General features: G+C 37.5%; 1 protein-coding gene across 1 annotated transcript in view; it reads right to left on the bottom strand.

Moving 5' to 3' along the window:
• The window catches only part of ABCA12 (ATP binding cassette subfamily A member 12), a 180,294-nt gene that overhangs the window by 105,284 nt on the left and 58,897 nt on the right, over positions 1–16,113 (bottom strand). Inside the window, exons 3-6 of the mRNA XM_060016160.1 lie at positions 15,719–15,872; positions 5,925–6,016; positions 3,828–3,925; positions 997–1,173 (exon numbers count right to left, since the gene is read on the bottom strand). Of these exons, the coding sequence (XP_059872143.1) occupies positions 997–1,173; positions 3,828–3,925; positions 5,925–6,016; positions 15,719–15,872 (521 nt within the window). The remainder of the gene's footprint in view (positions 1–996; positions 1,174–3,827; positions 3,926–5,924; positions 6,017–15,718; positions 15,873–16,113) is intronic.

Genomic DNA, 16,113 nt, shown 5'->3' with positions numbered 1-16,113 from the left:
AGGCTTTTGTTCTGTCTTAATTCAAGGTCTTTCACACTGAAAATGTGATTTTGAACAACATATTCTTAACCACACATTCTACATGACTGCTGAGTTTGTTGAGATAGAATTTCAAGTGCTGTACATTGGATTGGGGTTATTATAACAGTGTCTCTAGCTCATTTGGAAAACTCAGACTACTGAAGAGTAATCTAAGCATTCTGCACTTACTGACAATAAAATTCAGAGAATCAAGGGGAAAAATGTTAGGTGTGGACATGTTTCATTTATTCCTGTTTAGAAAATTTTGAGAGAAGTCTGAATATTTTTATGAACTTTCATTGTATGTGGAGTTTCATTAAAAGAAGATTATCAGTAAAAAAAAAAAAAAAAGATTATCAGTGTCTTATTTTCACATCTTAATTTAAGACTAGCATAAAATGGTCATTAGCACTCCATATTATAAAGTTCTTGGTTTTAATGTATAATATTTGGGAAAGAGGGATTATATTATTTCATAAAAAATCAAATTGGGTTTGACCTTAGAAGAAACATTTTAAAGATTATCCATTATTCTAACTTCTGAGAGTTATAAGGCTCTGATAGTTTAATTATTAAACTTACATTGTATCCTGAGTAATCTCACTTAAATAAAATATCTCAGAGAAAACAGTCAATCTTCATTCACCATAGAGCAAAGTCAAATTTCATCTACAAAGATGTCTCCACATTAACCATAATGCAATATTTTTGGTTCAACATTAACATAATTTCAATCCTGCACATTTAAATAGCAACCAGACATATTACTTAGAATTAGACATTGTATGTGAATCTCTGTGCGAGGAATTCATGCCAAAGGTGAGCCAACATTTCAGTCAGCATTTCCTAGTCCATGTGGGCTATGAATTTGCTCTTTGATTCATTTTGAGTCACTTTGTGTATACGACAATGGAAACAATACACTTCTTTCTACTGTTTATGAGATCTTGATCATGTTAAAATATTTGCACTCACCTGAGAGAACTGGTTTGTTAGTTCTCGGAGAGAAGACTCTAAAAGGGTCATGTTGGACAGGCAAAATATGTTAAAAACATTTTTCCCTAGAGTGGTCCAAGAGAAGGCATAATCGGCAGTATATCTTGGATAGCTCTCACACAGTTCTCTTCGTATATCTTCTGAAGTCGAATTTTGCTGTAAAAGCAATGTGTGTGAGAAGAGTGGTATAATAATGTTAGTAAATATAGATATTAACATATCCTAGTCATCAAGGAAACTGACCTGTCTACATAATAGCCATTTTAAGGTCCTGCATTATAGCAACTATTAAATTAACACTAAAATACATTGGGTTTGCCCATGAAAAGTCACTGAGAGAATGTGTAAATGTGGTAACTCTTGTCATCTTTATGATTTAAAAGATTTGCATATGATTTTTTAAACTGAACACATTTCCTGTCTCTGACTAGACAACCTAAATGTACTAGATCTTGTCTCACAAAAATCTTCAGGCTTAAAAATCTTAAGCTTTTCCTGGACATTTAACAGCAGAGACTTAGGTGTCCTAATAATTTGTGACACTTCATGGGAAATTGGCCAGGGTCTTTGGAAGAATTCCAAAAAGGAAGAGCTTCAGAGTCTAGTCTCAAGACCAACAGTGTTTGTTTAGAGAAGTGGAAAAACATGGATTATGTTTCATCTGCAAAGCAATTATTTCATTTAAGAATTATGCATATAAAGCAAAAAGAAAACACATATATGAAAATACATACAAGCATATAATTATCAAAGGCAATAATTGGAAAGCAATTTCATAATGGAAGTCCCCCACATATTTCACAGTACAGACCAGTTAACAGATGCAGCACTATTTTCATCTATAATATTGATCACATTCACCATTAAGTTGTTTAGATATTTATAGAGCCAATTACAGTTAGTTGCAATATTTAATACATCCTTCCTAGTAATTAATTACTATAAGCTGTGAGGTGAGGGCTAGCTAACTTCATCCTCCCTTTATATCACAAAATCTACACTCTACCTTCCAGTGATTCAACTTCTAAATGTAATGAAACAAGACAGGCTCCACTTATTCCAGGAGATACTCTAAGTGCCAGGTCTTCTAGTCATTCATCCACATCTCTTTCTTAACATTACATATAAACTCACCCCAGAATGATTTCTCTACTTATTCTTGCAAGGGTTGCAGAAAGCAGTAAACAGAAAGAAAAAGAAAAAAAAAAAAGAAAAAGGAATCAGAGAGATTGCTGACAGAGGCATCAATATGTGATCCTGATTTTTACATCCCTTTTCTGCTCCAACTACTCTGAAAATATGTATCTATACATAGAAAATTCATTTTTGACTTATCTCCATCGGATACATGACTCTGTGCTGCCTCACAAAATTCTGAAATTTTATTCCATATGAGAAAGAGAACCTGGGAGTTTCAATACAATAAAGTGGTATTTTTGAGAATAGCACTGCTATTCTAGCTATTAAAGAATTTAACTTATACAATTCAAGGCTGTTTGCTTCTAGGAACCAATATAGAAGAAATAGAATGGAATAAAATAACTTTCCCTAGTTGGCAACCTAGCATGATTTGTGGAGGCTTTATACTGGAATTACGTGGGCACATGGTGGGGCTTCCTCAGCTACACAGGGTGCTTTAGGTACCTCAACTATTAAAAAAACTAGACTTTCAAAATCTAGATTGGACTGACCCTGGAAGTCTTATATTTCAACCAGCACTGGCTGAATTGCCTTGATAGGTATGGTGCCTTTTCCTGACATACATTTTTGTGTTGTTCTTTGGCTTACTGACATAAACAAGTTTATCAAGATGCCTCAGTTATACAGAATGTTAATTCAAGGGGAACTAATAGACACATATTAAGCAGCAGTGGTTATGGTCACAGGAATATATGAATAAAGACCAGAGTTATGTCCCTATGTTTCAGATGGAAGAAACGTCTACTACATAAGACATGGATATATTATTAAAAATTCTTATGTGTGTGTGTGATAGATAGTCAGAGAAAGAGAGAGAGAGTAGTAGTCTCTCCATGGCAAAATATTAGAAACGATCTCCTCTTAATTTCTGAAGAGCACGTAAAGCAGGATTTAAATGTCCACCGGCCAGCCGAATAACTTAAATGTATGAATCTGGTTGGATAAAAGACAATAAGGAAAAGTGGGGATTGCAGCTGACAGAAGAGTACCTCTTCTGCCTAAAGGCATTCAAATTCAGTTTCTCAAAAGCCTTGTGTATGTGCACACATACACATACAGCTCACAGGTCGCCAGTTTACGCCTCCGATAGAAATGATGTTTATCATCTTGCAATCTGGAATCTTAAAGTGGAAGACTGGTAAACAGACGGAAATCCATAGGTAGGCTTTAAACCACGCTAAGGAAAGGGATTTTATTACTTTGGGGAGATATTTTTTACAGCTCTAAGTTTTCCAAAAGCATTATTAGTACAGATGAGGCAGCAAGTCTGATGGGTGTTAAAGTTTCATCTGCTTTCATACAGCATTTTTTCTTTCCTGCTTCAGGAAATTAAAAGATCACATGTAATGCCACCCTATTTTTTACTAAATGAAAATCTTAAGTTCAACTAAGGGACTTAACAGGGAAGTAAATAAATATCCAAGCCCTTAAGGAATTTAGAATGCCTCAAAATTAAGCTTTTTATGAAAGAGCTCCCAAGAAAAGAATCTCCCGGAGACATTACTCCAAATGGGAATATGCTTCCTATTTGGAAGATTCCTCTATTAATCTAAGAGGCATTTGTTTACCTGCTTTTTATTATGAGTTCATACAAAACTGAGTGAAATTACCTTTTCCAAACTAAGGATCCAGGCAAGCACTTGACTACCATTGAAAGTATATGTTCCATCACTTTCCAAATCAGAACGTGGACTAGGAAATACTGTGGCTGTTGTAAAAGAAAGAAGAGATTAGCATACTACACACACACACACACACACACACACACACACAGGCAGGTTCACATAAGAATCCATAAATATCACTTATGCTCTCATGTACTCCACAGCAAGAATATGCTCAAATATGCATCTTCCATGAAAGTTTCATATTGGCAAAAGGGCAAAGTCCATCAGTTTTTCCTTTCACATAAAACTGTGATGGTTTTGGTCTGCTTTGGGGTTTTTTCCAATCATTTTTGGATGTCATTGGCTTTCATTCCAGTTTATATCGTTAAACTTTATCACCAATATTATTGCCTAATAAACTGAGTCATTTCTGTTCAGGCCTAGAGGATCTGAGGTGCCTCCACTAGCTCCACAGATCCATCATACCCAGCATCTGTTCAAAGGATCTGCCAATGCACATCTGGTGATAATGTTTTTTTTTTTTTAATTATTCAATTGGGAGGCTAAAATATGCTTAGGATCATAAATTCTCTCCTCCCCAAAGTGGTTTTTGAATGGTGTTTTAGATCAAATAAATGGGAGAAAGCAATTAGTCCAGACTACAGTATATGCTAATTAAGTAATTCCCAAAGTGGCCTCATCCAGTACTATTTATAATGTGGCAGAATGTTCCTGGTTAGGAGCATTAGCTGGAAGAGCATGTTCAGATCTATAGCATGGACGTTCATTAAGCCAGTGTGTTCACTTTTATAAATTGTGTACAGAAATACTTTATTATCCTCACAACAAAGAATCTTAATATTCAAAGATACAGTGACCTAACATCAGTGGGGCCTAGGCTTTGTTAAAATGCTCACTGGGCTGAAGAATTTACCAACTGATTCCTCTAGACCAAAGCAATACATTTGTGAGATGACTGGCCAGGCTAAGAAACATAATCTGTGGCTACTGAGCAAAGCAAAGCTTACTGGACCACAACAGTATGATCTTATTTCTAATGTGCTGTAACTACTCAGCCAAACACCCAGAGATCATTCACAACAGCACGTTAACTCCTCAAAACCACCCACCGCCATATTCCTACTTCAATAACAAAGGACTTTTTTTCATTTGGTCCATCAACTTGTATTGGAATGTTAATATCATAGAATCTTAAATATCACGTGGCATTTTTAAAGGTACTCCTTTTTTCCCCCATATCACCCATCATATTCTGACATACAGGAATCTTTGTTTTGTTCACTAATGTATCTTCAGTACCTAAGACAGTGCCTACATGACAGCAGGCACCCAATAAATATTTGCCAATGAATATAAAACAGTCCTGCTGTTTTGAGAGTTTACTCTCAATTTGTGGCTTCTAACAAGTGTCTCTCAAGACCATCTGCAGCAAAAGCACCTGGACATAAGGTTCAGGGAGCTCAGCCTGTGGGTATTCTGCACATTGCTGTCTCAGGGCCACTGGCCTAGCTGTGAATGAAAGAAGTACACAAGCACACTGAATGACTGTGATGCTGAGTGGTAGAGTGGGAGGAAGAAAACTACAGCTAGAAGAGCCCCATCTTGGTAGCTGCCCTAGTACCAGGTCAGCTGGATGATGGGACAGGGAGGGTGCTTAACCTTGCTGGGCCTCATACTCCTCATCTGTAAAATATAAAGTTTGGACAAATCTCTGAGATTCTATCCAACATTTTTTATTGATGGGCATTCTAACCATCCCAGTGTTATCTAATTGCAGGCAACTGAAGAGTCCCTAGTCAATTCTGGGAAAGCGTGTAATTCTCAACATTATAATAGTACCATTTAGGGTTTTGCTCCTAGAGAGTACTTCAGTAAGAACTTAATTTCCAATTATTCTCAAGACCTTTGCATAACTGCACCACCACACTCAGGCAACCATAAGGAATATTTAGATCTCTTAGGGATATTCTAGGCATTCCATCTTTGTTTGAAAAGTTAAAAGTATAACTGTTAAAGATTAGACCTTTACTGGTTGTTCCAAAAGGCCTGTTCTAAACTGGGCAGAAGAGGATAGCTTACCCAGTGATGCGTGCCTTTTTTCTGGAACTTCAGTGCTCTGGAGTGATAAATTGCTGTCCTTCTCCAGGTTGGGTGACTTTCTCAGAATTTCACTAGAGAAGAAAAAGCAAGAACTCTATAACTTCACTCACATTAATTTCAGTTAGTTACAGCAATGTATTATATGGTAGATTCCAGGGCTCTCCTAGGACTTTCAAATTTTTAATCTACTTTCTAGGATTTTAATGACAAAACTCACCTAACCATATACCAATGAATATATAAGGGCTCCTACAAGGTAAATTTTTACTCAGAGAAAATGGCCTAGATAAGGTTTAAAATACTTATTTTTTACTTCACTCTTATAGAAAGAAAAAAGGACTTTAGAGCTAAATACTGAAAATATTTATGATATACATCTTTTCTTTTAAAAAGATGGCGGATCCCAAATAGATGGTGGTCAAAGGGTGCTTCAGAGACTGAAATCAAGGTCTGCTTACTTGTCAACCACGAAAGAAAAAGAAGTTTTCTATGTTAAATTATAGATGGCATTTTGAAGACTGTCAAAGATGAATACTTGCAAGACCGATTCAAAGAAGAAGGAGAAGACACATTTATTGAATATCTAGTCTGTGCTAAGCACTGTGGTTGGTGTCATTACAGGTGGCACCAGGTGTTAAAGAAATAATGATGTACTCAGGGTTTTAATTGTACTGAGTGTATCAAGGCTGTAATGATAGCATGTGGTGCCAGGAATCTCTGCACAACATGGTCACACCAGCTTTTGGAAGAAAATATTATTGGACCACTCCACAATTCAGTAACCCTCTTTTAAAAAAATTGCTTCCTGTTTATTATTATTAAAATGGAAATAATCATATTTTCTTGAAAACTTGATATTCCTAAAGTAAGTGTCTAAAATAAATATATCTATTTCAAGAGTGAAATAAGTCCAGATGTCTGGAATGAATAATCTGAATTTTGTCTGATTGTTTATAAAAAGCTTACTTACGGTACATAAGAATGGATATAAAAAGATAACAGTGGAAAAGCAAGAAGTTCTGCTTGCTACTGTGGTTCGATTTGATTTCCCTTTTTAGAAACAAGATCTGAGTCCTGGTTCCAGGATACTTTATGATTTATAATTGGGAAAAAAAAATCTGTTTTTTTCCCAGCATGTCCTTTTAATAAAAATGATAAGAAGGGGTGATATTTGTTTCCATTCCCTAGTGTTCTTCCAATATTCTCTATAAAATGTACTGGTTGCTCTAAAAGTTCTGCATTCTTAATGTATATTTGAATTATTCATGACCATGACTGTATTCCCCTAAATCTTCTTACATTCCTTATGCTGACTATTTGGATGGGAAAACTGTTCAGATAAAAATAAGAAATGACCTGAACCTTTTTCCTGCTCTCAAACAGAAGTTTTAGAAAGTTTGAGAAAGTCAAGTGCACTCTTCTTTTTCTCGACATTTTTTTAGTTCAGCTTGAAATACTGTAAGAAACACTACTGAATATCAACACATTTTGAAATAAAGGGAAGAACTGCCTTCATAAAATTTTTAAGGAATAGGGACAGCAACAAAAACCAAAGGGAGAGTGACAAACATCAAAAAGAAGAAAGAAGGAGCACGAGAAAACAGAGACTTGAAAAATAAATGGGAGTGGGGGAGAAACAAAAAAGAGGTGATGGGAAATTAAGGAAGTGTGAGCTTGGAGAAGCAAAAGCTGCATCAACGCTACAGGGGACACCTTGCCCATTTCCCACGTTCAGATAAGAGCCCGAAAATTATTCCTTCAAATATTCTTTCAATGCCAAAACAAGTTCATCCCCTTCCCAGCAAGCTGCTGGCTCAACAGGTTTGAACTTGCTCAACAGAAAATGGCTCTTCCAGACAAGGAACTCTGGAGGCCTCTTTTCTAACAGGACCCGTCCTTGACCAGGAAGTGCCCACAATTACACGGTTGCCTACAAGTCCCACGTTACAGGAGTGGGGAGGCGGTTCATCTCCTTTTAGGTGGTCCCGGCACGGCCTTTTGTCAGGGAGAGAGCATGGGATCTCACACGTGCTTTGCTGGTCATCTTCCTGCAAATTTTCCCCAGTGTTGCTTTGCATTTACAGTGTGTAGTGTCATGGCATGTGTCCTCTGCCACTGCTCAACGTAACTATTGTCTGTCAACTCTTAAAATGGAAACCACAAAATAAATGTGCAACATCAAGCATTGTGGGTAAAAAGATGAATTAAGGCTCTAAGTTGAAATACAGCTTACCTCCCCCAAGCAAAGGTAATTAGTTCTTTTTGACTCCCTATTAAATTACTAAAGGACAGGAAGGTATCCAGTCTTACTGAATTAAGTGTAATCTCTGAGCTTTCTAATTAGCTTGACCATACTTATAGACAGAGAACTCTATGCTTCTTAGAGTGATGAATGAGAACCAGTATCTTTTCCATCATTTTACACAATTTAAGCATTTTGTACATACTTACTTTATATAAATTTTAAGTGTATTATGTTTGTCTGTGTACCTATTCCTACCACTTTTCCATTTTAGGCCGTGACATCTTTGGAAGTAGGCACCATGATGATGCTCTTTTTATTCAAAACACCTAGCACGGCACTGAACCATAAGATAGGATGGCTGATTAAATAAAAAGAGACAGTGTTGCTGGGATGTAGAAGAAAGAACTTTGGAGCTGTTAGATATCTTTTGAATCCCAGCTCTGCCTCTTCCTGAAAAATTTCAGCCTCATCTGAAAATTACGAATGATACACCTATCTTGCAAGGCTGTTGTGAGTACTAGGTGAGATGTCCTTAACAAGTGCCTCTCTGGGCCCTGTCATCATAGGCACTCACCAATATTAACTGTCAAAGTGCCCACAAAGAAGATGGTACAAAGACACAGCCTTCACCATCGGTATGGAGCTGAAGCCCCATACTTATGTATCTATACTCCCCACATAATCTTACAATACTAGAACCTTCAAGATCTCTGGACACCAAATGGACGCACCCTTATCATTCATAATCTGGAACCAGTGAGCACTGGCTGGTGAGGTGGGAAGAGGGGAAGTACCTTACCCAGAATTCTGTACCCCTTTCTTCATTTTATTATTTAATTTCTTTATCAGTTTACTCATAAGAGGAATTTTCCATTTGAAGTAATGATCAATTTTCTCCTCAGACTGTAAAATGCTTGAGAAAAGTCTATTTACAGTGCACTGTGTTGGCAGATGGTAGGATGTTTAGCACATGGCAAGCACTGAATAATAGATAATAAAGAATATCACTTGGAAGAACTGACAGCTAAGGAAGCGTCTTTTTTTTTTTTTTTTTAAATAGCCTGCCCTGCTTCCACTGTTGCACACCTGGTTCTGCAAAGGTCCTTGGAAGAGGAAACACCAGAGGTGGCACCACAGACACAAACATATAATCAATCTTACACTTTATCCACCATATTCATCCATAAACTCACTAACATTTATTAAATTCCCACGATATGTAATATAATGGGCAAGTCAAATAAAAAAAACAGGGACTATAATATGTTAATTGTAATAGCTAAGTAAGGACATGCCTAGGGAATGATGACAACACATGACTGGGGGTGCTCAATTAGAGTGGTCATTTGTGTTTCTTACAGAGCGAGATCCTAGAATCATAACCTAATTCATGCCTCTTGCTACCTTAAAATCTTTTTCTTCATACTTTCACTAGACTCGTAGTTTTCAACTGGGGGCAATTTTGTGCTCCCTCCCCTGCTCCCAGGGGATATTTGACAATATCTGGAGAAATATTTAGTTGTCACAACTGGACGGGAGTGATGCTACTGGTATCTAGTGGGTAGAGGCCAGGGATGCTACTAAACATTCTACAGTGCACAGCACAACAAAGAATTATCTGATCCCAAGTAGCAATAATGCTGAGATTGAGAAACCCTGCACTAGGCTGTGACAGAGAAGTGGATTTATTCAATGATGGCTCTTCCCTAATCCCACTCTCTAGGACCTACTCAGGAGATTTAAAAATCCTATTCAGGAACTCTGAATAGCTCTAAGAAAGTCTCAGAGAATCTCTCTCATACTAGATGTCTCTGGGAGGTATATTAAGGCATTATACAAAATTTGGATGCCCCTGAATCCAGCATGTAGGCTCACCTGAGTCCAGAGAATTCAACCTTCTGGATGAGGCAAGAAAGCCTGAGTCAAATCTCCAAGTGGCCCATGGCATCACTTTACTGCCTTTTACTGGACCCAGCCACATGTACAGTACCACGGAGATGGCTAAGGGCCTGCCTCTAAGATGTTGAAGAGGTAGAGTCTGCTTCTATCGTATTTATAGTGCTCTACTTTGAAAAGGAATTTAATAAGGGAAACATCTTGGATTCAAAATGTTAAATTTAAGATACCAGGAGGGAAACTAGGCTCAGAGTAGTTTTACTTCTTCTCAGACATGTCTACCAACAGGTACATTGGGGAAATGACACATTTATAGATATCATTGCAACGGTAGGATTTATGCACTTATATTGAATGTCTCTGTATTTCCTGTGAGTGGGAAAGACTACCTGTGTGGGCGGCATCCATGTGTGCCATGGTAATTCTGTCTTTAAAAGGAACTGCTTCCAGGAAAGACACATATGGCAAATCCTAAAAAGAAAATTCTGACATTCTTTTTTTGTCTTTAAGGATTAAACTTTTTATATTTTTTCCCTTTTTCCCCAGACTCACAATTATACGGTATGTAGTGACACCTGGAAAGAAGGCATGAAATCTGCTCCAGGTCCAGTTCTGATTCCAGCTTCAGATGACATTCATTACCGACTTTTAAGTACAAATAAGAATGTTGTAATGGCATTGAGGCCTCCTCAGTGATTTGATACGCTTGTCCTTCCTGACTCCCCCAAGAAGAAGTCATTTTAATTTTATTCATTATTTTCTTCAATTTCATTCTGATGTTCATCCTTCAGGGTCATCTATGCTTCAGATACAACCCCTGCCTGCCCATGTTCAACATACACCTCTCTTCTAGGTAGCTCACTTACCAATCAACAATCTATATCATTAAGGTGTTAAGATTTAGAAATGCCTTCATATGTTGCTCTGTCCTAGGATTTTTTATACTCTTTGGAGGGACTTTGGAGATATAATGTATATCTGAGCTAATACATTTCTAAAGGCACCATGATGGGCAGATGAGGAAATGCCTTGGGGGTATAGGTGTATCAGAAGCACATAGAATATAGAGGAGGAGATAACATCACAGTAGCTTTCAGATGACCCTGTACGTATTATGTTCTACCTAGCCCTGACACAGGCAGATTAATATGGCAACACTACAAGGGAATTTGTCATTTTGCCATCACAGTCAGCAGCAAAGCTACCTGCCTATTCCTCTAAACTGACTCTACAAGGGCCGCCATTGATTTCTTTCCTTTATGAAGTTCTGAGATTCTTTTTTTATGGCCTATCTCAAATACACCTTCCTCTAGTCTGGTAACCACCACCCTATCTGTCCTTAATGAGCTTACTCACACAGGTCTCTGGAGAACTCTTCTGATATCTCCCCACTCAAACCTCTCTCCACTCCAATAATATATCCAACAGTCAGATGCATATTCCTCAGGCAGAAACAATGTCTCAGGGTGTCTGTGTAACTATTCACCATTTGTTGTCTGACGTCCTGGGCACAGTGAGAACTAAACAAATATTCATCACATTTACCACGTCATAGATTAATTTACCTGTTTAGTAGTCTCTATCTCTCTCTCCCACTAGATTTTAAGTTTATATAGGGATATGCCTTAGTCATCTATGTATCCATAGTGAGTTGCATTGTCTCCAGCAGGTGGTACACATTCAATACATTCTAACTCAATGAATTAACAATTTTGCCTGTGTGGCAGTTAAGACTTCCTTCCACTTTGTTTTTGATAAATGAAATTTTAACCTTTATTTTTATATGAATACTCACTAAAATGATTACTAGATGGTTAATAATTACTCTGAAATTAATACAGTGTGAGACTTATACATCTCACCTCATCTTTATAGTCAAATGAGGACACATAACTGTTTTACTTCCACTTCCTTTATATTCCCAATAATACCTTCAGGTCAGTTTCTAAACACATCCATATTTTTCAGTATTAAACAAAAGTCTTGGCACTTAAAAAATTTCCCTGAATAGAATCTGATTAGCTATGTTTCAAGTTCTGTAGGAGCCATTCAATAGGAGCAGAGGTATGAATTTGGAAAACACAGGTCATGGATGAGTGTCGACATGACAGAGATAGGGAGTAAATCCACAGAGGCAATACCCCACAGGAGCTGCAGGAATGTTGAACTGCTTCTCCAAATAATGACCCTGTGAGCTCTGCAAGATGATCTTTGCCACTTGCCAGCTGTGTGAGCAATGGCACAGCCATTCTGATGTATTCTTAGAGGCAGGGCAGGGAGGAAGGACCACAAGGTTATGTCCCATGATGTTGGATCATCCCTTGTGCATTAAGGGCCAAAAAATCAGAAATGTAATCATTTCTTCTTTCAGACAGCTAGTTACAGTTGATGCTGAGTATAGTGTTGAATTCTTTTTTAAAGCACCTCATCCTGAAGCTAATGCTTAAGAAAAATATGAATTTAATAACAGAAGGTTGGTGCCAATGCAAAAACGCATGAAAAAACTTGGCGACTGACCAGCAAGTAGTGACTGAGTGTGATCATGTCTTTCAAAATAAACATGGTGGGCCTTTTTTTTTTTTTTTTTGCGGCACGCGGACTTCTCACTGTTGCGGCCTCTCCCATTGCGGAGCACAGGCTCCGGATGCGCAGGCTCAGCGGCCATGGCTCACGGTCCCAGCCGCTCCTCGGCATGTGGGATCTTCCCAGACCGGGGTACGAACCCGTGTCCCCTGCATCGGCAGGCGGACGCTCAACCACTGCGCCACCAGGGAAGCCCCAGGTGGGCCTCTTTTGATGAAGCCAAAGACGGCATTTTTTTTTTTCCCTGACTGTTTTGTTTCTTAATGAGGCTATGCTGGTGAATCTTTCTTCACCAAAGGGAAGTAATTTAGTGCAATGGCTTACTTAGTATGGGACGGCTTACCTAGTAACCATGCCCCAGTTTCACTGCATGGCTATAAAGCATAAAAGTTAATAGCATGGTGGGGAATATCATTAATGCAATTTTATTATTGTACATCATTTTCCAAATTAAGTTCCAATTACTTGGTAGTTTAGAGAAAATACTGAATATACAGCAATATAGAGCTTGAGTTCAATAAAATACCTGGAGATTGGAATAAAACTGAAAACAAAGAGACATGATCAGCTATCTGGAGAATAACCGACAGAGTGTAAAATAAACCTGGACTTTAATCCTGGTTCCAAAACTAACTCAATGGCTCATCTCAGGGGACTCCATGGATTTGGAGTATTTTACATAGAAAAATACTTCTTTGAGCAGAGGTATATTTATGGACTTCTTAGATTTTGTTAACTATTTCCCTCATTGTTACTTAGTTCTTCACAAAAAAAAAAAAAAAAAAAAGATACAAAGATGAGAGCCCCAGCTGAAGCTGTAATCCAATTTGTAAATAATGGACATTAATTTTCCCCATATCTTCTCTATCACTTGGCTCACGAAATGTCCATCTCAAGTACAACTTTTCCATGAAGATTTACCTGATTATGTCAGCTGAAAGCTCTCTTTCTACTTTAAGTATGGAGGTGTCTTGCTTCAGCATCCTTCTGGCACTCTTCATTGCACTTTCTCCTGCTATCGTTGATTTAATATTTACCTTACCCTGCTAGAACATAGGCATAAACCTTGCCTAATTCATCACTCACATAGGGACATAGAGACCATCTGTGAAGTGGTTGAATGAATAAAATATTCATTCACTTTATCTCTACACTGATTACACAAGGGGGCATAGGCTCTAGTCAGCTTTGGGTCTCCTTGCAGAGATACACAACTCAACTAGTTGCTAGCTGAGGTAATGCTTGTATATGTCTAGAATATATTAGTCTCATAGAAAATATGTCATGTCATTTCCCTGCTTAAAAATTTCCAGTGGCTTCTCATTATACTAAAAACAAAAGACAAATCCTTTCCCTTTGCTTACCTGTTTGATTCTTCAGGCTCTTTCTCTCATGGTTTTTATTGTTTCGCCATATCCCCTACCGCTTTCATTATCCCTCACTATGTTCTAGTCATATTAGCCGACTTTCTGTTCCTCTAAATGATCAGGTTTGTCCCCGCTTCAGGATCACTGACTATTTCTCTGCCTGGAATTTTATCTTCTAGATGTTCACATGCTGGTGCTGGTTTTTCCCTGTCCTTGTTGGTCTCTACCCGAATGTCACCTTCTAGCAGAGGCCCTTCTTTTGCTACCCTATTAAATTCCCACCTTTCAGTTTCTACCTCTTAACCTGCTCTATTTTCTTGCTAATACATTTATTATTATCAGTAATTATGCTATTTATTTATTTTATTGCTTTTTTGCTTACTTTTCCATTACAATGCAAGTAACAAAATGGTAGAGAATTTGTTTGGTTCACAAAACCAATGTGAATTAGCAACCCAATAATTAGGTGTCTCAAGTCATTTCCCAGGACAATTCTTGACATGTTGATATTTTATGCTAAGCAGCTTGTAGTTAGTAACTCTCTTAAAGTATCTCCCATATTATCTGATGATCAAAATCACAAAGATAATATTAAAGGAGAAATGGTGCTACATGTCAAGGAATTTAAATTAAAATTTTGGAACCAAATATCTCTGATTATAGAAAAATATAATCTTTTCTTGCGAGACACTTAAAAAAATCTCTACCAGGATAATCTCATGGTCAAGTCAGATTACAATGTTTTTCTCAGTTCTACAGACAGTTGGGCTCTTGGGTGTCTCTTTAGGTTTAAAATCTCAGGATGGAAAACTGAGGTTGTAAGTGGTCTAGATTCCCTAACTTTATTCTACAGTTTCTTCTCACACCATACACATTAACTTCATTTAAAGATTGCTGTTTAGTTAAGAATACTTTCAACTTTATTACTTTGATTTCTAGACCCTTAATTTCCTTATTTGCATTTCCTGGTTTCTGTTATATCTAGAAGTTCCACATAGAGCTAGATAAATATGTTATTCTTCCAGGAGATAATATCCCTGACATCGCCCTATATCTTATGCTTGTGATCGAGTCTTAGGGCAATGTCACTGACAATTTGAGGTAGGATAGAGAATCTCTGAGGGAAGTTAAGAAGGACTGCCTTGCCAACCCAGGTTTTTTTTTGTTGTTGTTGTTTTTTTGATTTTTGTTGGAGTATAGTTGATTTACAATGTTGTGTTAGTTTCAGGTGTACAGCAAAGTGAATCAGTTATACATACACGTATATCCACCCTTTTTTTTTTTCTTTTAAGATTCTTTTCCCCTATAGACCATCACAGAGTATTGAGTAGGGTCCCCTGTGATATACAGTAGCTCCTTAATAGTTATCTATTTTTTGTGTATAGCAGTGTGTATATGTCCGTCCCAATTTCCCAATTTATCCCCACCCCCATCCTCCGGTAACCGTAAGTAGTTTTAAAAGGCAAAATTTGAGTAATTCATCAAAGTAGATTATGCTTAATCCTACATAAAAATGGTAATTCCAGTTTGTACCCACCTCGTTCATTCATATTTAGATCATCACATTTGTAGATAGAGAAAATAAAGTTGTATACCTAACCTAGGAAGGCTTCCTGGATATCTCATAAGGAAACAAGGTCTGATCTCTCACAGCAACTGAACACACTTGGAAGTGTCCCTACCTGTCTTTAAATTGTGCATCGTCAATTCCTTGCCTACGAAGCAGATCCTGTGGCCCATAGGGTGTGTCTTTGCATTTAGAGTCTGTGTCACAGAGTAGGGTTTGCAGCAATGGGAAGAAGCCAGTACTAGGAAGGTTTCGAGGTGCAAGGTAACCTAAAAGTTAAAAACAAACAAACAAACAATAATTAGATCACTGTGATGTTTGCCTGGGAAGGGAAAGGAGTGCAGTTTTGTGAAATTATCTTCTGCATTATGACTGTTTGGGTCCCCCATGTATCAAAAGACTTTAAAATGCTTGTTGCCCCAAAAACTTCTCTTCCTCGGATTTACTCTAAGGAAGTAGCTGCAAGAATCTTTGCCAGAGTGTTTTAAAAATAAATCACAGTGTACCCAT

The sequence above is a fragment of the Delphinus delphis genome, chromosome 7, assembly GCF_949987515.2.
Source record: "Delphinus delphis chromosome 7, mDelDel1.2, whole genome shotgun sequence".
Taxonomy (NCBI): domain Eukaryota; kingdom Metazoa; phylum Chordata; class Mammalia; order Artiodactyla; family Delphinidae; genus Delphinus; species Delphinus delphis.
This window is presented reverse-complemented; position numbering and strand designations above follow the sequence as displayed.